This window comes from Rhodnius prolixus, unplaced genomic scaffold (genome assembly GCF_049639745.1).
Source record: "Rhodnius prolixus isolate KJV_2025 unplaced genomic scaffold, Rpr scaffold_11, whole genome shotgun sequence".
NCBI lineage: Eukaryota > Metazoa > Arthropoda > Insecta > Hemiptera > Reduviidae > Rhodnius > Rhodnius prolixus.
This window is the reverse complement of record NW_027411625.1, coordinates 14,606,897-14,629,593: the sequence shown is the minus strand read 5'-3', so window position 1 is coordinate 14,629,593 and position 22,697 is coordinate 14,606,897. Positions and strand designations below refer to the sequence as shown.

The 22,697-nt window shown below is 35.6% G+C and overlaps 1 protein-coding gene across 18 annotated transcripts in view; it reads left to right on the top strand.

Moving 5' to 3' along the window:
• The window catches only part of LOC141459159 (uncharacterized), a 51,711-nt gene that overhangs the window by 8,443 nt on the left and 20,571 nt on the right, over positions 1-22,697 (top strand). For 15 of the 18 annotated variants that reach the window (XM_074137868.1, XM_074137872.1, XM_074137866.1 and 12 more), the window contains 9 exons: positions 154-330; positions 2,498-2,713; positions 6,410-6,658; positions 8,228-8,419; positions 10,917-11,113; positions 16,174-16,397; positions 17,270-17,384; positions 17,796-18,577; positions 22,023-22,162. In XM_074137868.1, the coding sequence (XP_073993969.1) occupies positions 154-330; positions 2,498-2,713; positions 6,410-6,658; positions 8,228-8,419; positions 10,917-11,113; positions 16,174-16,397; positions 17,270-17,384; positions 17,796-18,577; positions 22,023-22,162 (2,292 nt within the window). The remainder of the gene's footprint in view (positions 1-153; positions 331-2,497; positions 2,714-6,409; positions 6,659-8,227; positions 8,420-10,916; positions 11,114-16,173; positions 16,398-17,269; positions 17,385-17,795; positions 18,578-22,022; positions 22,163-22,697) is intronic. The other 3 variants (XM_074137870.1, XM_074137869.1, XM_074137871.1) reach the window with 2 other exon arrangements.

Sequence of the window (22,697 nt, the reverse complement as noted above, 5' to 3'; positions counted from 1 at the left end):
AATTTTATGTCTCCCTAATTTCTTTAGAGCATCTAATTTTCTAAGAAATGTGGAATGACTGGCTACAAACAAGTTCTCATAGGGACATTAGACAATTCTTGTCAGTGTTTTGGATACTGCAGTTACTAAGTGATTTATTATTATTTAAATTAGGTTGATGAGAAAGTGAGATCTCAGATGTTTAAGTTGAGACAAACATGGAATGACGTTTTTCCTCCAAAAAAATTGTTCGCGTTAGACGTCAGAGTACATGCAATAGATCCTGCATGGCCTATAACTGCCACACCACAATCAGTTAGGATTCACGTCAACCCTAAATTCCTCCAAGCAGTAAGTACATTCGTTATAATAGTTTTTAAATATTCACATTTTACTATTTCTTAAGCCTACTTTGCTGAAACATTGGTTTCATGAAGATTTTAGAATTAGTCTTTACGCTGAAAGTACACATTTTGAGATCCCGTGATGAAGAAAGTGGTTTTACAAGTTAGTCTGTCTGTGTGGTCAGCAAACTAAAAAGCAGACAAATTCAATTGTGAGATTTCGTGTACTGATTCCAAACAAGAGCTATAATTGTATATGAAACAATTTTCTGGTAAAATTCATTTTGTGACCATCTGTGGTTAGATTTCCTTAAAAGGTTAATTTTAATGTAAAATACGGGCCTGTCATTAAAGTTCCGTCTTGGAAGAAAATAACTTAAACTGATGTGCGAATTTGCTGATACATCTTTATTTCCCCCTTTTCTACTACACTAGTAAGATGTAACGATTAAACAACTCCGGTTCCAATCCTAATGGAGTTGAAACCGGAATGATTTAAAACTTTTCGAGTCCGGAATCAGTCGTTAAGTCAGTTCACTGACTCTAGTTATTAGAAATGCCCGCTATCAACTCCGGTTCCACGAGTCCTGTGTCATGGTGACCAGTTGAGTCCACGTACTCACTAGATCGTTCTGTAATTTTTACGTATTTTTTTTTAAACATTCTACGAAACCGAATATTTCACAAACAAATATTTCCATTCCAGGAATTTTGTGAAATAGGTAATAAGAGTGGGAGGGAGAATGTAGTTAGTAAGCAAGTTAAGTAATACATTTTTTTTTTTGATCAGCTTTACTTTGACCATCACATTATCACATTTGAATTTGTACTTAGCAAGATTGCAAGTAAGTTTGGATAACAAGATAGTGCTACAGCCAGTAAAAAAAATTAAACCTAGAGTTGTTTTTTTTTACATAATAACATAATATTTTAATTCATTAATTTTCATAATAAATGAACATTTCTTTCTTTGAGTTTATTTCCGTTAAGAATTTTTTTAGGTGAATAATGTTCCTATTAACATCTTAGTTTTCTAGTATCTTGAATCTTTCCCAGTTGGCAAGGTAACTTCGACCGCTTTGAGTTGTATATTTGTACCTATTTTAGATTTTTATGGTGATATTAGACTACATTGTTAATTATACGATATGTTAATAATACGATTGTTATTGTTAATTAAGGACAGCCAGTAGGTATTAAATGTCGAAGTGCATTGTATGTACCAAATAAAGCATACACTCTCACATACCTGCTTTTGCTTCCTACACTCGTCAGAGGAAGTCTTGTATCATGCAGATTTTTTTAAAACATATTGCTGTTGCAATATTGCACGATTCTAATATTTGAGCAATATTTATGAGTATGAAATATCCAAACATGATTTCGAGTTAAAAGGATAGACTGTTGGAAGTGCGTTTTACAAAATGGTTTTCTCATTTTTTTTTTAAATTTTGAATGAAATTGCTGAAGGGTTTATTTGAAGCTAGGTTGAAATCTTTCAAAGGAATATTGAATTTTGTGGTTTTGGAGGGGGGATACTCTCTTCAACTGTATCACTTTACTGCAGTAAATACATATAATACCCATATTTCGGTAGATTGATTAAAGTAACCTGTGTTGGGTTGGCAGATGATACAGTGCACAGAAGAATAATGGAAGAAAATGTGCCCGCATAAGAAGGGTAGAACTCCCTAAGATACAGTTGATCGATTGGGTTAGTTAGTGAGAACACCAGGAGGATGTTGGTGAGCCGTCAATTTTAAACAAGAAGGACTGGCGGATGAGGAGGTTAGGGCTCAAAGATAGGATATAGAGTCCGTAAAGAAGAAAAAGAAAATGTATAGTGTTGAAGTCCGTGATTTCTTTTCAGTTATGAGTTCTAAGAGTCACATAGTTTTTATGATTTTCTAAAAAGTCACCAAGCGGTTTTATTAGAACTTACGTTAGACCTATAACTTCAGTTTGAAACATTTTTCAGACATCATTGAGTACTCTACTGCGTCATGCTCTTCCAAGCCATTATTATTAGACCGGTAGACCGTAAAATTTTCTGATATAAATTCCATGTTTCAAAGAAATCTAAGTATGATAAGGTATGTTAGCGTCCACATACCAGATTTTCCCCCTTATTTTTAAACTAAAATCTACTTTTGTTCTTTTCATGTATGGTGTAGCATGTACCTGGTTCATCAGTAACTCCAACACCTGCGGAAACTTCTCAACCCATCAGCGATGGCGTGATGCGAGAGGAACTTCTAAAGCAGCAGAAAGAATTGTTGGAACTGCAAAAGCGTAAAGTGGAATTAGAACTGCTGCAAACCAAGGCAATACTTGAAGAACAACAAAAGAAGCTTGAAAATCAAGCGGCTAGCCTTATCAGCGAACCCTTGGTATGTGCAGTCTTTACTATTATTTTTGAGTTTTGTTTTGTGCTTGTGCTATTTTTATTTAACCATAGTATGTTTTGCGATGGTATCTCATCCCGAGGGAGGTAGTTGATATATAAGTTTACAATTTATTATCTGTTTATCTCAAATAATTTCAACTTTAAGTATATATTATCAATTGTTACTATTTTAAGGAATGTAAAATTAAAATAAATAAAAACTCAAAGCCAGATTAGATTAGACCACCACATGTGGTTGGTCTTATTCTCTCGCTGTAGCCTGAAAAGTTGTTACTGTGTCGACTCCAATAAGTCTAGTTGGAGAAACCTTCCCTTTTCTTAAGATTTAGGTTTTTGTCACCATCAATTTCGCGCTAAAATTTTCTGTGAGTTCAAATTACCCATGATTCCATCTCTCATATTAGCGACTGCAACGCAGTAAAACAGGATTTTTTGAAGCCGTTCCTCTCCTTTCCGTCTCTGTTCTGAGTTGATTATTCACGTAAAAACACTCAAGACCAAGTGGAGTCAGAGGGGAAATATTCAACCTATATCAAAACCATGGCAAGTTCACTGGTGTGAACTTATGGATCGAGCCATTAGTCTTCACAAGAAAAAGAGATGAATGGCCTAATGTTAGATGGCCTCTAAATAAAGTTCCAGGCGACATAGATAGCCGGGTAATTCTCGGAATGGGGAACACGCAGATCGCATCATACAACTGCCCGAGCAGTCCCATCCCCCAAATCGGGTCAAACTTTGGTACCAGGCATCTCAAACTGACCTCATCGTAGTCACGGAAATGATAGTTTAGGCCTAAAGCGTTTTATTACTCCCACCATTTAAACTAAAACTGACAAGACAGTTGCTTCTATTCAGGATGTACCAGATTGAAATGGCTAGCGAGAAAACGTGGCTATTTTACAATTTTATTAATGCTTTACAACTTTTTCAATAATTGCCTTAACTGAAGGATAAGAGCCGCAGTAAGTTTAATTAATAGAAAGAACTTTAAATTTTCCATGAGAGGTTGATATAATTTTAATAGTAATGACAATAGAGTAAACCATTTAAGAGAATAAAATTTACATGCGTCACAATATTTAAAACTTTTATGACTTCATCTTATCCTGTTTTCGTTACTTTTCGAGAAATAGCTGTCTTTTAATCCATAGTTTTTTTTTTTTATTAATGGCATCTTTTGGGCAAAAAAAAATCTTTTTATTGATTTTCTCGATTTCTTTTTCAAATTTAAAATGTCATTGGGTCAGCAGTGCTGGATAATGTCGTTCATTTTATCCATCGTAGCACGCATCTTTTTATTGTTCCTGACTTACTGACTGAGTGAGGAAGGTTTTGATGTGTATATATTTTACGAGATAGAAGACTGCCGCCTTATTTTACAACCTCTGCAACACGGTCGTTTTGACCTCATCACCATCGTCGTGGCGCTGACCACACAGATGCATCTTCAAAAGCAGAAACAGGTGGAGTCACTTATAGTCACACTCTTTAATTATTTCAACAACTTTCTGTACCAAATCTGCAGTAATGACTGAAGGTCACCCAATTCGTTCTACATCCTGAATATTCGTGCGTCCATGTTTGAAGGCTTTCACCCATTTTCGTACCAAACCAGTGCTCATCATGTTTTCTCCACAAACTTCACTGATTTAACGATGAATTTTAGCCGCTTTCACGCCTTTAGCACTAAGAAATACGATCACAGCGCGTATTTCACATTCGGCGGAGGCATACTCATAAACAAACGCAGACACGGTTGAATGTTTCCGTAATAGCGTTTGGTTATTTCTGACAGATGTAGGTACATGGTGCGCATGAGTAAAATCCAACCAGCAATGCAGCAGCCGAATTTCAACACTGTGCTTACTTAAAAAACACGCCTAGTTTTTAAATTTGTATTTGGTATGTTATAGAGAGTTTCTGTTTTTTGTTTAATCGTCTGAATTGAGTGGGGAAAATATTATAAGAATAAAAAATCATTAAGTTGGAATGTTACTTGCTGTTAATAATGCGTACACTGCTTCCTAATGTTTATCTGTTATTGTTTATATTGTTTCAGATTTAACGCTGTAACAAGAATGATTACTTCTTCTTACTATTGCTATAGTATCAAATTTTGAAATTGAGTTTTTACAGAATACACCCAAAAATAAAAAATTATATGTTTTCAGCGGATGGTATGGGCATTGTGTTCTATTTCTCAAAAACAAAAAGCCGCAGAAAACTCAAACTTAGTACTCCGTTTTGGTTCGGTGGTTGCTTGCGATACTATGGCCGAATCTATGAGCCATAAAATAATATTTTCAGATGTTTCCTAATTTTCTCGAAAAAGGTTCTCAATATTTTATTTGATCTTAGTATACGACTTCCCACTTTTACCTACTGCCTTTATTTTAAACATTTTTATTCTCTGGGAAAGTTATTTTTGTAAAGGGCTCTTAGAAACTGCAACTTTAAGAACTTCTCTGAAATGTTCTTTTGGGATTTGAAAAAAGAATTTGGTATTCTCGAGAATCTAGTATGAAGATGAGTTAAATTATTTGTGGGCGTAATTGTCTACAGGTCTAGGGTAGTAAAAAAAACGTTTCAAATAAATTTTTAATTTATTATTGTAATAGCTAGAATAAGGAAAGTCGAATGAGTGTTCGCACCGGTTAGAATTTCGGACTTGAAACTGTTATGTGTTCCGTTTAGGCGGCAGGCGGGACCTTATATAAAATAAGGATAATCACTTTTATTTTACCCTTTAAGTATCTAAGACAAGTATTTAATTAATAAGCGAAGTTCACAAAAAATAAAATTATGAAACTTGTAAAGCGATAATTTTTTTGAACTCCTTTCATTATAAAACATCCAAAGCAATGTTTTTGGTTCGACAAACTGTAATCATATATCGAACAAGAAATACTTATCGAGACTACTTCTCTCTGTTTTGAGAGAAAACTGAGAAATTTCTAATCTGTTCAATTTGAATTGTATTTTTATTTTTAATTGCCCAATCCAACGCTGCTGTCTATGTCTATTGTAATTTTCCAGCATCCTGAGTGTTTCACTAATTGCAAAAGCCGAAATGGTTCATATCAGATTGATATCAGTTTTTTTTAAACATTGCTTTCAGTTTAATAAGCAGCAAACAAGTAGCTTTCAACTTCCAATGCTCTCATGTGCTTTTGATGGCTCCCAATACATTCTGTCTCTCCTACCAACACACACCTCTTTTTCCCGTTATTGTGAATTTTCGAGTGATTTTTTTAATTAGTTAATACTTCGCACTTGTCTTTCGTAGTTTTTCATTCTGCCATGACTAAGCAGCTGACAAAAACTAAGAAGGCCCTGTTTTCCGTATGAACTGCAGATGGTTGTAGGCCCCGATGTGGAATAAGACAAGTGTAACGTGCGCCTTATAAATAGTCTGGATTAGTCAGTGGGAGAATTATGAAGGCGGTTCAAGATCGTTTTGAGTGCTCGGTAACGCTTCCTGATCGCTTCAAACAGCTGTAAAACCTACCCCAACTTTTTCACGTTGTTTAATGGAGTCCGTCAACTATGTTCATATAGAGGATGTTTTGAGAGTGTTAGAATTCTCAGAGTTATTGGTTGATAGTGTTATGCTGGGAAACCGCATATGGAGCGTGCATAATTGCATAATTACTTATAGGTGATTTGTGTTTTACAGGTTGGAGCTAGTACAAACGTTGCTACCCATCCAATGATCTCTGAAACAGCACTGCAACAACCACATTCCAGCACGACCCAGAGTTCGCACTCAACGCTAACAAGTTCTAGTTGTCATGTACAAACAGCAATTTCAAAAAATAAACCATACAAAACAAGTGGTAGCTCATTTAGAACTCGTGATCCTAGAATTAAATTTAATAAAGATAAAACGACAGATTGTAGAACAAAACCAATTATCGTCCAGAAGGTAAAGATTCTTAGTTTTTTTAAAAAAATGTTTTTGTTTTGATTTCTTTTTTTCTTTTTTTTGTGACTTACCGGAGCGAGTAAAAAAAGTCTGTGCGTTTTTTTTAGAAGTAATTTTTTTATAATTGCAAATTAAACTGTTCTAACTTGGAAATGAGGCGATGAATTCCTTCCTACATTCCAGATCACAGAACAGCTGTTGTTATCTAGCGGAGAATAACGTGAAAAAATAGGTAGTTTTCTGTTAACGTTATCAAAGGACTGCTTGTAACCGATAAAGAGAAGATGGATAACAGTAGTAGCCCTTACTTGCCTAAGCAGAAATGTTTGGACTGAAGTCCTTATTTCACACTTAACGCCCCAAAGGTATTCGCCCGAGTATTCTTTCATAGTGTCTATTACTCCTCTTTAGAATAATTTTGGAAATAGAACATTTAAGGAGAGATACTCCTGTAATTAGCACATTCTTCTTGCTCTTTCACAAAACTCTGGTATAGTATACCTGATCACCACTACTTGGGTATAATTTATTCCGCCCTCTAGATTTCACATAGTAGCTGTTTTTTTTATATATATTTTTTTGAGGGGGTGAAATGCCCGTTACACACTGAGAACAGGACTCCCCGGTTTAAAACACCCCCTCTCTCTCCGCCGAGTCGCTTGTGCAGCATTACTTCAGGCTAGACTCCTGTTTCTTACCCACTAGGGGTTCGCCTCCTCTCCATCCAGATCTCTCCTTTTGAGGGCTAGTACTTCCCTTTGCCAGAGAGCATTATGCTTTGGAAGCGCTCGGGAACCCATTGGCCCACTCTTCCTTCCATGTAGCGTTTACATTCATCACATATGAGATGAAAGTTCGGCAGTAGCAAGAAAAAGTTTTTTTTTCAAACTCGTTTATTGATGTTTCTATTGATTAACGTTTTAGGAAAAATATTTTTTCTTGCTATTGCCGAAAACCTTTTCTACTCTAAGTAAGGCCTGATGAATGACGAACCAGATTTCCAAGTAGCTTTCGTTAAGTTGGAATGTCCTTCAAATGTTAGTTTACATATACTTTTGGTGCAGATTTCGCAGCTTCAGACAGAGCATCCCTATCTATCCCTGAAGGTCTGTCTATCTGAACCTGTCGTTTTAAGCTGGTGATGCTATTCTGGTATTTGTGAAACGATTAGCAGGATTTATGGAGCATCTTTTCCCTTTCTAGCTTCACAAATTTTCGTGATTGCTTCATCTGCGCTGAACATCCATTTTTCTAATATTGTCTTAGAATCACTAAAATTTTGTGCTTCATAGTCATATTGAACTGACGAAATTATGAAAAATTGAATAATATCCAAATAACATTTTATTAAAGATATAAATAAAATATCATTTGCAGTTTCAGTAAATAGGAGTCTAGGGGTCATTCAACAAGGGTTAACTTGAAAAACGAGTATTTTTCATTGTAATTATTTGATTTAAAAACGCACATTCTTTTTAGAGGCTCGCTGATTAAATAAAAATAAAATTAAAAAACAACTTAAAAAAGTGAGACACAAATTTTTAATTACTTATTAAAATTTAAAATTAGGATCCAAGCACTAGTGTTAAACAAGAGTGGAAAGGCGTTAAGAAAGATAAAAAGTCTTTTAAAAAGCATAAAGAGCGGCACACTACAGGTAAAAACCCACAAGAAAAATTTATTTGGAATGTATCAAATGATGATACAAGTGCCTCTACTAAAAAACAGGTGCGCAGTTTCGATAAAGATCTTTATACTAAGGTATTGATTTTTTTAACATAATTAAACATTATTTAGGTATGGTACATAAGTCAGTTTGTGATTCGTTTAATCATTCTTAGCTTGACTCGAAATAGTGATAGTAATAGTAATCGTCATAGTGTACAAGGCGTATTCGCACTAATTCGTTAACTGGGCCTGAGCATTCTCAATACTAAGCGTGATCATTATCTCAATTGAGCCATTTGTCGAAAAAGGGTGGGAAGTATACTAAGGGGAATATTATGGAGATATCATTTCGTCAGATTGAAGAGAACAATACCCCTAAGTCTTAATTTTTAAGTTTTGATACAGTTGAAGTGGTCCAACTCAGTTTGATGTCAGGTTTGTGAATCATTGCTTTCAGCTTAATATGCAGAAACCGATTCACTTTCATCTTCCAATCATTGATTTGATATAACATTGATGGCTCCCAGTTCATTCCTTCTCTTCACCAATTTACGAATCTATACTCTATTTTTTTTTCCCGTTATGAGTTTCTAGTGATTTCCTGAATTAATTAATACTTTGCATGTGACGTTCGCGTTTTTTTTAATTTTTATTTTGCCATGACTAAGCAGCTGGCAGGAAACTAACAAGATCACACTGCGGTAGTTCAAGTCACCGATGTAAGAAAATGGTGTAACATGCGCAATACACCTGTATTACCTAGTATTCTTGCCAATATCATGATTCCGTGTGTATCCTCCTTAATAGGACCCCGAACTTTTGCGAGAAGTTGAAGCGTCCATAAAGTATAAACACATCCTTCTTTGAGGGGAAAATAGCCATGAAAAATAGAATTGGGATTTACCATGTTTATTGGTTTTCTTTAGATGAAAAATGTCTGGTGCTTGCTTAAACGTTTGATAGAATTTAACAATGAAGCCTTCGAAAAGAGTGGCCAAGAATGGTAGTGTTGTTGGATGAAAGCAGATTACCGGATCGTAAGATACTAAAAAATGTACTACGCCGTAAGGCGGCAAGGAAGTTAACAAGAGAAGGCCCGGATCAGGAATAATGAAGATTGTGGGAGAATAAAAAAGCTGGTTGAAGATCGTTCTGATTGGTCGGGGAACGTTTCAGACCACTTCAAACTGCTGTAAGATCAATCCCAACTCCTTCGCGACGTTTAATCTAGTCCATAAACTATGAAGAAGATTAAACAAAGATGGATTAAGCTCAAGGAGCTTACCAGTGATCTTACGTCTCTTTTAACATCGAACAGCTCACTTGGAGCGACAAGTGGGAAGTCAAAGTAGGATCTCAGATAGACCCGATGTTGCTTAATCGAGTTTGGCAACTTGATTCATTAGTGACTACGCTGCATTATTCTGAGAAGCTTCTCTATGGCGAGCGGAAGAGCTGCTTCACTTAGGTTATTTACTTTACAAGAGCCATGTAAACAATCGTGCGAGAATTGCCGCCGATTTGTTTACTTTTTTGCGTGTTTGTACACCGGTGCTGAGGAGTAATACTTTGTCGTAAAATTTGCTGATTATCACCTACTTATGTACCAAGCTAATAATCTAACGCAACTAGATGTCTGTAGGTAAGTGCTATGCATCTTAATGATGTCTTTCGGCCGTTGATGACTTCGAATAGCTTGTTGGATTCTTAATGCAGCCCATTTGGGAATTTAGGTTAGCTTAGCTATCCGTTGGTACGCAGAGCATTTTTACAATGCGATTAGCAAAAGCACTTTTTCACGAGACAATTAACTTACTGCGTTGTACTTGAACACACGTAGCGGAAATTGCAACTTACAATCCGCGACTCAATACACAGCCCAATGGCTGTGTTTTACTTAAGTAGTGACATAGACTTAGAGAAGGCATCATGCACTTAGCTTTCCCAACTCTTTTGGTGCTACTTCTTTAGGTGTTCTTTTCGCGTCGATAGTAGGCGATAATCATTAAAATAATGTGTGTGCTGTTTTTCTAAACGTAGATCTGCGAATCATTGATGCAGGTTTTCAACCGCTACGTTTTTGTCGTCCGCGCAATAGTTCCGCTGCAAGAAATATTTTTCCTTTTTCATGAGTTGCTCGGAGTATTGAAAGTTTTCTCTTTTTTTCTGTGTAAATTATCTCACATATCTTGTTTTTTGTGCGAGAGTGATCACTTCTCTCTTCCATAAAGTCTAAACACATCCTTCGCTCCTTCGCAACATTTCAAAAGCCTCGACGAGCCACGAATGTCGTTTATGAGTTTCCACTTTACAGGAAGAAGACGAAAAGTCCTTAAAAGTTGAGGATTCTGGCTTTCAATGCTTTTTTTTTTTTTTTTTTTTTTTTTTTTTTTTTTTTTTTTTTTTTTTTTTTTTTTTTTTAATAAAAGTAAAAGAAAGTCGTGGGTTATTAAAAAATTGTTTTATTGTTTGCTCATCTGACATGAAAGTGAGATGCATAGCATCATCCTAAATAAATAAATGAATAAGAATGACATTGTTATCAAATTTGGACACTGACGCTAATTTTATTTTGAACAAAAACACGCAGCAGCCCTGTGAAGAGCCACCTCCGCCTGGAGTGGAAGTGGTGACCTATAGCTCGGAAACATTTTTGCATTCGAATGTTGTAAATGAGAAGAATCATAAAAAAGTGAAAAATGTAGAGAAACCAGGGAAAATTCCTGTTGTATCAATCAACTCTACTAATCTTTCTTCTGGAATGGCTGCTGTTGACGAAAGTAGTAGGTAAGTTTGACTTTTTACTTATTTTAATTTGTTTATTTGGTGTTTGTAACAATTATACCTTCCTGTTACTAGTGAATGGAAGAATTTTTCTCAGTCTGAATTTTTCTGGAAATATCCGGTTTTTTATTAGGTTGTAACTTCGCATTCAGTTTATAGGTTTCGCCGAAATCCATTTACTAAATTTGCGATTAGACTTATTATTTGTATTACTTTTTTCATGATTTTCTGAAAATTGTTTTATAATTGAACTACGGAGAACTATGATTTTACAAAACTCTACGTCTTTTATTTTTTAAAGCTTAAGTGCGCGTGTTTACTTTTTCCAGAAAAATAAATAAAGTAAATAAAAATAAGAAGAGAGGGCTATGAAAGTCTGCAAACCATTTCCTTGTTGGCTCTCGTTTAGCAAGTCCCTCCATGTTAGCTTGGGTCTCCCTCTTTTTCATTTGCCCTCCACCTGCCATTCCAATATTCTGCACTGTTTCCTCTCTATTCTCACCTTATGTCCAAACCATCTCAAACTCCTCTCCTCTATAGGCTTTAACACGTTACTTCTCACCTCCATTATCTCCCTTACTACTCCTTCCCAGTTTAGAAATTCCTGCCGACCTCCTTCAAAAATCTATTACCTTAGCAAGGAGTTTCCTTCCCTTGGCTTTGGATATTGTACAGGTTTCCGCTCAGTACAGTAATGTGCTTTTCACTATACTGCTATAGAACGATTTTAATTGAAAAGTTCACCAACATGAAGCATTTTTCTTTCTCCTTATTATTTGGGTCAAAACTAACCAAAATCCACTAAAAACCAAATCGGTTTACGTTGCGGATTTTTTTTTTTAATTTTTCAGGAGAAAAAACGGCTTTTTTGCATTGTTAAGCCCAATAAATGGAAAAACAATACAGTTTTTTGCAAAAACCAATGCATGCATTTTGAAGCTGAGGGAATTTCCGACAGATTGATGTATTTTATAAATGATAAAATGAAATTTCGACATTCAAAATCAATAAAAAAGACATTTTTGAGCAAAATAAGGCAAAAACAAGGGTTTCTCGCATTTCAAAGCTTACTTAACAAATAAATCATCGTGTTTTTGTGGAAGGGAATGGGACTTTTCAAAAATGAGAAAAATTCCTGCAAAATACAATATTTATACACTGGAAAAAGTGAAATTTTCCAATTCAAATTCATTTAATGAAACTTTTTGGATTACTAAGCCCTGCAATGCGATAAAAAATTATTTGGGCTCTTTTAATCACCCTTTTTATTCTGGCCCCATTTACTAAAAGATCCTCGGGGTCGTTCCTGGTGGACATGTACTTCGTTTACCCAAAGTTAGTTTCCAGACCCCATTCCTGGTACACCTCTGTCACTTTTCTGATCATGTACTCCATTTCTTTCGCGTCCTGCGCAATTATCGGCTGTTCATCAGCAAAAAGCAGACTGTGAAGGCACGCATTTTCCACTGTGGTTACATTGGTCTACACTTCGTAATGCATTCCAGCAGTACCACTTGAATGTAAATTTTAAAAAAGTTGGGTCACACCGGACAGGCTTGCAATAGCCCTTTAGTTGTAACAGAAGGTGGGGATAAAGTTGGCTCATTCTTTACACAGCATTTATTATTCTCATATTATTACCAGCTCTAATGAGAGGTGTACTGCCTGTTCTAGGCGATTCATTATTAACCTGGCTCACAACTTTGCCAGTGAATTTAGTACACATGTACCCCTGTAATTAGCTCTTTTCATTTTATTCCTTCTCTTGTATATGGATGAAATATTTTCCCTAAAAATTACATTTGCAGTCTTGTTACGACCTCCACTACTTTCTCGCCCTCATACTTCAACAGTTCCAAATTAACTCCTGCCGGGCTAGGCGCTTTGCCGTTCTTGCACATTTCCGTTCCATCCGACTTCCTACTCTGATGCCACAATTCCTGTCTCTTGGTGAATAGTGTTGTCGCGCTCCATTCTGAAATAATTCCTGTCTTCATTTAACAGTTCACGGTGATGTGTACACCAGTCGTTTGTATTAATCCTAATGAAATTAACTTTTCTTTTCTCCCTTCCTCTATTCTTTTAACACCTTCCAAGCTCTCTTTGAACGCTGGTAGCCCAAATTGGCATTTATATCCGCGCATACTTTCTCCCATGCATCATTTTTCGCGCTTCTAATAAGTTTGGTTAAGGAACTTTTTACATATCTGCAGTTGTCCTTGTCATCCTCTTTCTGTGTGTTTAGCCACCTCTCATGCGCTAGCTTCTTTTCCTTTATTTTTCCTCTTATTTCTTCCGTCATTACCCAATTTTCTGGATTATTTCTCTTCACTTCCATGCCAAGCACTTCCGAGTCCCACCTGCCTCAACTTCCCCATCAAATACTCATAATTTCTTGCGTGTCCGTCTCTTAAATTAGATTTTTTAGCAGCATGATGTCTTGAACTTCCTTTCCAAGGCCATGCGCATTTTGCTCTTACCAGGTAGTAGGCCAACCCACAATCTACTTCCCTGTAAACTCAAGCATTTTGCACCTTAATCGAATTTCTTTGTCTGATCACTATGTAGTTTATAATAGACCTCGTCTGCCTTGTGAATTGGGTGCGTGTAAACTTATTAATCTCTTCATGATCAAAGAATGTATTTACTATTTTCATTTTAAGCTGGTCTCACAATTGCCCTCGTCTTTCGCCATTCCAATTCTTCTCGTCCTCGCCAAACCTCCCTTTAAATCTACTGTTGTCCTCTGTTCCCACTCGCGCGTTCATGTCTTCCATTAGAATTATTTCTTTTCTTTAGGTATTTTTTCAATGGCATCCTCCAACAATTACCAAAACTATTTCTTTTCCTCTATTCCACAATCGTTTTGTAGCGCATAAATACCAATAACCACATACTCCCTACCATACATTTGTTAGTTCACCGTAATCAATCTTTCATTTACACTATTCCAACCACTTATCCTTAAAATCTTTTTTTAACAGAATGGATACAACCGCTTTTGTTCGTCCTCGCAACTCCAAACATGTATGAAATCTCCTATTATTTCTGTATCTTTACCGTTTTCTTTGTTTCCGATAGTAATGTTATAGCCATATCAAATCTTTTAATCTCCTCGGTCACTGATATCCATTTGGTATTTGTAAGAGATTCCCTGCACATTCCAGCATCCCAAGAAATTAGGCCTTCTACAAAGCATTTGTCGTAGCCGTTTAATCCTACCCGTTTTTCCTTTATTCGATTCGTTAGCAGTTTAGATTTTGTTAAGTTGGTCGAGGAATTGAGTTCGAGGTTCCCTTCCTCTAGACAAGTTGCCTTCACCACGGCTCCGAGCCTGTCCGCCCGAGTAGGCCATTTAGCATTGCCCAGGGTGCACCACGAGGAGGCGGCCCACTTTGCATCTCTTTTTTTTTGTGGTTTTTCTCTGCGATTTTTACGATGAAAGATGGATTTATTTCTACAGTAGGAACAATTGAAAACGGTTTATTAGATCTGGTCAGGTACTCATTCATGTAACAGGAGGATTTGAGGAAAAATTTAAAGTGTGTGTTTGATGGCGAAACAGTCATTATTTTTAGTTATTTAGCTGCGTACCGTGGGGCATAGGTCCGGTCCCCGTTCTAATTAGTTATTTGCTGACGGCGGTAAGATTATATCCCAATTTACTTAATTGTTTTGCGTATACTAAGTTTTGGCGGTAAAATGTGCCACTTTGGTTTATCGAAAAAGAGAATACTTTCTTTTTTTCGTAATGGGAAAACTGAATGTTTGGGGTTCACCTGGAAAACTGATTTTTTTTTAATTTGCAAAAGAAGATAAGGGCATCATTTTTGAGGTGAATTAAAGTTATAGAAAATGATGGCCCATTTTTAGAATATTATGCTGATAAGAGAATAAACAATGTTTGAATTGTGAAGTGGAAACGCACTGACTTTTGTTTTACACCAATAAGTTCCCCAAACTTTTGGACAGCGACTCCGAGTATGTTCACGAGAGGTACACTGCAATAGGTAGTTGGACATTAATTCCACCTTGCAAACACGCAAGCCTAACACATACAAACAGGTCTCAAAGCCGGCTGAAAGATGCATCTGTACCGTTTGTAGTCGTGGGAAATAAAGCCCAGTTTAAGGACCCACCATAATGCCAGAGAATTGGGTGCGAGTATCTCTTCATCAGTCACCTCAAATAACTCCCTTCGTCTTACTTTGTCCGGTAGATTTATGTCAATTAATCGCCGTTTACTTAGGTCAAATAAACTGAATTTGACACAATTCTAGGCATACAACAGTAGATTTCCGGATCAAATCATTTTCCCTGTTGCTTTGCGTACCTTACCTATCCTTTTTACTTTATACTTGTATCAGCGTATGTATACTTGCATCTGCGTAAAAAAAAAAAAAAACTAGCGATCCGATGTTTTATAAATATATTTATAAAACGATAAATGCCGCTTCTGAAATTAATGAAGCAGATGAGTGAGACTCATTCTTTATGGGCAGCTCGGATCTGTTTCAAAACACTAAGAGTTGATGATTTGCACCACCGAAGTAAGCTTCGTCACGAATATCCTCCATTCCTAAATTAATCAGAATTTTTTGGGCCAGCATCATAAGACTAACATGGAGATTAGGAGTGTTTCGCTCAATCGTGAACCATTATTTGCGTGCAGCCGGCATGGTTTCCAGAAACTGCCGAAGCACTCCATAACAGAGTGTGCCCAGCAAGCTGCACATTGATTTGAGGTCTGTAAAACCCTTCTTCCAAACTCGATTTATTTTCGTAACATCAGTTGGATTCTATTTTGTAAAACAGAAAAGAGTACTTTTGTATCACAACATAAGGCTGTCTTAGTCACATCAAACGTGAATAGTAGAAGATTTGAATTTCTATTTTTTTCCTGTGTTAGTCTGGAACTTTCTGATGACCACCTGTTTTTGTCTATGACCCACTTTTATGCAGTAAAATGTTTAAAAATACGGTTCTGGGGAATTGATGATGTTAATTTGATTGCAGTACTATAAAATAATGTGTGTTTCACACTTACTTTTTTTTTATTTCAGGCATTCTGAAATACATGAAAATGGTGTAAACGACAGCAAAACTTCAAGTAAACCAAGTGCTGCCAGTAGTGTTTTTGGAGGTGTCAAGAGGTGTCATTCAAGGACACCGTCTCCAAGCGAATCAGGTTTGAGTGCAGATCTGCAGGGTAGTGCCTCTGCACCGCCCCCCAAAAAAAAGTCGCTGTCCCAGGATGTTCCAAATAGTAGCTTTACGCAAAGTAGTGGTCAGTATTTACTTTTGTTAAATTGGTGATTTGTAAAGGTACTTTTAATGCGCATTGTAGACCACGTTGATCACGTTTCTTCCTATATTCCGTAGAAGATGACATTGGATCCAGAATTCGTTGGAGTTATGTAACTGCGGTTTATTTTTTATTGTCTACGTCAAGGAAAAGAAAAAGCCAGTAGGTGCTAGCTTGAAATTGTTGACTCTAGTCGCTTCCAAAACTACCGTTTATACTTAAATTTATCCAATGGAAGCTTATTTACTGAATAATTACAATAAAAAATAGTTTTAATTTCAAGATAGAATAAAAAAATATATACATTGCTAAACAAATTAATTACTCGTACCCATTGAATTAGGCCCATAACTGAACAAACAAAAGTCTCATTAATTTTAATTTTATTTTAATCATTCGTCGGAGTTGTTAGAGTGCACAGCTGCACAAAATACAGCGAATTTCGGCAGTCAAATTATTAAAATTATAGCTTAGAATAGCTATGCCATCCGATATTATTTTATTCTATTTTTAAAACTATTCTTTATGAAAATCCGTACTCCATTTCTTCCTAAATGATAGAAAATTTAACCAGATTCTTTACTTGTATGCTTCCCTCATTTCTTCTTACTTCGGTTCACCAATATCTAAATCATCATTTTATTGTGCATTTTCTAGCTTAGTTAGGTGAGATTTATCCAATAATATACAAACTTTTAGACTGAAATGTTTATCAATGAATACTTAAGCAATTAAGCTTATCAATTAAGCAACAATCATATTTTAGGAGAAACTAAAAGTTTGAAAAACATTGATGTTATAATAATTGTAACAAGAGAGAGAGTTCACTCCAGTTTTTTTAAAATAATTTTTAGAGGAAGCAACAAGTGCGATCCGAGATGTGGATCTTCGGTTACTTCCTTCGCCTACGAAGAGTGTTTCTGAAGATACACAAAATTCCAAACAAGCGAGAGCTGAAATACTTGATCAGTAAGTATGATTTACGTTTTACAAATGTTTGTTTTTTGTCTGTAGGAATTCCGAGAACTTTTGTACCAGCAAGAAAAGTGTACACCACCCGCCTTCTGTCGGATTAAGAAAAAATGCAACTTAACTTACTTTTGTTATAATCCACATTATAGACTAGACTTACAAAGAGAGGAGTGTAGTATGCTAACAGAATTGAAACATAATTGAAAAGTCTTCGTATGTTGTAAAATTTACATCTTAAATGCTTATAACTTTCACTTGTCACATTTTCGCCATTTCAATGAGTAAAGTAGGCTCTCTAGATTTTAAAGAAATTAAGACGTTGAAAATCTTGATTTTAGGTGGTAAGAGGACGTGGTCTTTACTATTTGGCTAAGCACAGTTACATCTTTTTTTTTTTTTTTTTTATAGATTGTTTGGCGATGAAGACGTGGATCTTCGCAGATTTCCACCTGTTATCAGAAGTCCTCAGCCCTCTAATAAAGTGACCCCTTCTTCGATACTGACTGACTCATTGGTGGTAGAGGAAGAAGCAGATTCTCAAAGTAAGAGTTCTACGAATCGAATCAGTGATTCGCCGTTGATCACGACAGCTCTCAACGTGGACACGTTGACATCATCTTCTACTACTACTGTCCTGCTGACATCATCTTCTGCTCTCCCTTATCCCGTCTCACCAAACAATATGGCGCCGAAGAATTTCAGTCCTCCTTTAGGGTTACATTCACCAAATAGTAATCTTGCTGCATCAGTGAGTGATCACCCCGGGAACAATAATCCTTCTTCTTCTCCTTCTTCTTCTTCTCCGTCTTCTCCTTCTTCTTCAGTGCTGCCATTAAATACTATTATGCCCCAAGCATTTTCCAGTAGTGGAGGAAATCTTTTACCAAATACTTCTAATCAATTAGTTAGTTCTTGCTTGGCGCAAGATACGTCAAGTTTTTGCCCACCCTCTGTTGTAAACCCTCAAGGTATTGTTAATATTGCTGTATCTCCTCCACAATGCCCAGCCACACCGTCTCCACCTCCTCCGCCCATCATATCCAAAGAGTATGCAGCCGAGGAGAGTTCCTGGGCTAACTATAAGCGTACAAAATCTGAGGAAAATGGAAGTTCTACGCCGTTGGATAGTGTCCGTAGGTTCAGTACAAGCAAAAAGGAAAGGACGCATAAGGCATTGTTTCGTAGTAATGGTGAGTTTTGATAAAATTTGTTGTTTGATGCTTAAATTGGATGTGGGAGTGTAGTAGTAACCCACAGTTAGAGCACCAACTCCTTACCTTTCATAATGGTTTAATGAGATTCAGGAGTCCTTGGAGGAAAAAAAATGACTGTTTCTCTCACAAAACCCTTCACACTGATATAATCCAATGACAGTTTTCACCTCTTCAGACACGAATCTACGCAAGCTGAGCGTTGTTTTCAATTTAGTGAGGGGCACAGAAAGTCAAATGAGCGCTTCACACTTTGGATTTCGTGATTCTGTTATTCGTGTACGAGGAAGCATTGCATTCATGTATTTTTTAGATTTTTGTTTTGTTTTTCTCATAGTAAAAATAAGAATTACGAGTGTGCCCATTTTTTACTTTCTCTTAGTATCTTCTAGTACTTTCTCTATCTTCATAGTAGAAGTATTGCGATTACATCATATTTTTTAAGTGTTAAGTGCATCAAAAGTATGTGTAATCATTTCTTATTAGATGAAAAATCGTAAGTTCCAATACGGTGCTATTTTGTTTAGATACCACCATCGCATCATACTATAATTTTTTAGCTAAATGCCACGAAACAGAAAGTGCGACATCATTGAATGTTTTTTTAGTTTGTTATTTCGATTTTCTGAAACGTTGATCCAACTAATTTCTTTAAACTTTGTATACTGTAATATATCTTTTATTACTTAAAACATATGCCCAGGAAAATTGATTTTGGGATGGATTGTTCAGAAACTGTCCTTTTATGGTTTCCTTAAAAACTGTAGGTTGATTTTCGGTGTGCCCGTTTCTTTATTTTCTCTATTATCTTCTATTTTTATATTTTGAGTGTGTTTTGTTGAGTGAAGGTCTTTAAGAAGTCTGTGCGTTTTTTTTTTTTTTTGTATTAAATGATTAAGCAGTTATTTGAAAGTATAGGTCATCATGTAACTTAAATCCATCTGTGTACCCTCAATCCTTCGCTCTTTCTATACCAAATCTTGAGAAGCAAAAACATTTCTTTTTCAAATCCTCCTTATTTTTAACTTTTCTGGAAAAATGTGGTAATTAGAGAGTGGCAGGAAGAAACTGAAAATTTCAAATCTTTGATTACAAGACATTTAAGGTCCTGAACGGCCTTAGATTGTCTTTTTGGTATAGTCCTCTTTTTTCCGATAAACAATACTGGGATTTTAAAAACGGTAATTTAAGATGTGTAATGTAGTGTGAATATAATTGCTCGTCCATCAGATCTAGCTGAAAATGAATGTCTCTCTTACAATTAAGAGAACGCATAGTACGCATAGCATCACTTTTTTTGTCAAATCTGTTGACACTTTTCTAGTGCTGGCTCAAGTATCCTCTATTTCAGTTGATATTATTAAAAATGCTATATCTAAAGATAGGGGAGTCCTGTACTAACTTTACTCTCCTTCACACCCTCAAAATATTTGTGAAGGAGACCCGAGCAGCTCATGTATAATATTAAGTACAGAAAGACGCACAGACCTAGAAGATTACACTAAAAGACTTATATCCAACAAAATCTTTCAAAAATGAATGTTTAAAATACAAGCAATTTTCCTCTTCAGCTACCTGTACTTGAGAACATTAAAAGCTTTGCTGGAATTCCTAGTTTTAGGAACTCGATTCTACGAAAAGTGATATTTTATAAAAATCTGATTTTTTAAATTTTTTGTTTGTTAATTCATGCCTTGTTTTTCTTTAAATTTAAATTATTGCTGTGCAGTTTAGTATGAGCACCTAGCACTTTTTATTGGATACATTTTTCTCAAAAAAGTAATTTTTTCTGCAACCAAAATTTTACGATCTTTACATACATATATACGTGTACAGCCAAGAAATACACATGCCTTCAAGTTAGTAACCAATTGAATGTGTTTGCTGAACAAATTTAATATTTAACTCGCAACTTTTTGTATTCACATTCATTTTGCATACACTTCTACATTCGTGGGTCAATGTGAACGCGAATATAAAAATCGGTACTCTACTCAATCTTCAAATAATAACTATTGTGTTTTGGTATGTGGAAAATAAATCTGTGGTGTGTTGATTTTAAATGTGATAGGGAGTGTTGTGGTTGACTGTGGTTTGGGAGCTTTGGGTAATAGTTGCACGTGTAGAGCTTATTCTGCATGGCTTTAAAAACCGGCGCGTTTACGCCCGGTTTTTTAGTGGCTTTTTAGCATTTTTTAATTTTGTAGGTTGTTTTATGATATTGAGTAAAAATAAGTAAGTACCGTTTATTTTGTCTGTCATTGTACACTTAATTATATTTCTTATTCGATTTCGGATTTTCATCCATCATCAGATGTTGATTTTCCATTTTGAGTAGAGAATTTCACTTCCACTAATCACAACTCGTATCAGATGGAGTTTTTTTTAATGGAGTTGGAGGCAATGATGCTTCTACAAATAGCCTATTTATAGCAAATGCCAAGTACTTATGAGTTGAATTTGAATATAAAGCTTCCCGTAAAGCCTTATTAAATGCATATGTGGCCGTTTCTTTCTAGGATTGTATGTCACCGCTATTGCATTTTTTTTTTATCTCTGATCAAAGACAGGTTAACCGTTAAGTTCACATACAGAATGCTTAGTTTCAACATCCGTATTTTCTATATTTAGCAGCTGTTTCTTTAGTAGGACGTAAAACTACTTATTTTCGTACTATTCGTCATGGTATTAAACAAAAAAACTTACAATAGAACTATGTGAGGTGGGCGTAATACCTATAGAAATGTTTGTGTAGTAGAGCTGATCCTAAAGATTAGTATGCTGCCCCAAATATAGTTAGGGCACTCTACGAATTTCCCTCAAGCAGTGGGTATGAAGAGGTCGGGAAAAACACTGGAGAACAAATCCAGGAAGCATATGCGGTAATAGGCTAACGCCAATACTATGTAAAACCATCGAGCAGACTCTTAAACGCGGTAAGAACTAGATTTATCTGGTTACTGGCCTCCTTACAGGGCACGGTAGATTCAGGAACCCCCCCTCAAAGATGGGATAACTGATCCACTGGCTGTATCAATAAGAAGAGGAGACTGCTTGCGTTGCAATCATAGCTTTGCGATATAAGATATTTGGCACTTTAAAACTAGAGGATATATATCGAAATTTTGATTAATTGAAAAGTTCCTAATGTAGGAATCCTTCATCTACCAGACTTACAAGGAGTTCGCATAGTCAGTTGTCATTTCTGTCATTTGGTCGTAGGATAGGTAAAAAATACCTCATGTCTGAATCGTAAAATAATAGTGCAATATGGTGTTTGTTAAATCATTCTATGACGATAGATGAAAATCCTAATCTGAATTAAATAAAAAAAAAAAATTAAAGCAATGAATGTTAATGTTACTATTAACACTGCCGACTGTGATCATAACCACATTTTAAGAGTTAGAAAATATTCCTACAGGAGTGCCGGAAGAAAAGGAGAGTGAGCAAGAGGTAGAAGAACGATCTTCAGCAAATTGTAACCTAATAATCAAAGAGGCTGAACACCAGCTTAGCACGGGTAACATCACCTTCTCCCAGTACAACCGCATGCTGAAAGAGGTACACCTGAAATCTTCTTTTCAACTAGTTTACTGTTAATTATTTTTGCAAATCATTTATTTAATTAATTTAATTTATCTTCTTACCACAACAGAATTTTCTCGGAGTTTTGAATTTCTTCGAATTAGAAAAGAAACGTTCTTGGTGATTGGTCATTCAGTAATAATAACAGAATTATTATTATTTCTGTAATAATAACAGAATTATTATTATTTCTGTAATAATAACAGAATTATTATTATTTCTGTAATAATAACAGAATTATTATTATTTCTGTAATAACAGAATTATTATTATTTCTGTAATAATAACAGAATTATTATTATTTCTGTAATAATAACAAAAATGGAAACCCTTGATTATTTAATATTATTTCAGTTAAATTAATTTCTTTTCTCTTTCTAATGGCCAGGTCAGAATAAATGATGCCCACTTAGTTCGTCCAGACGCCAGAATAATTTTTTACTTAGACCATTCTGTTCGGGCTGCAAAGCTGGCTGGCCTGATCTAATCCACTGTTTTTGTTATTCTGTAT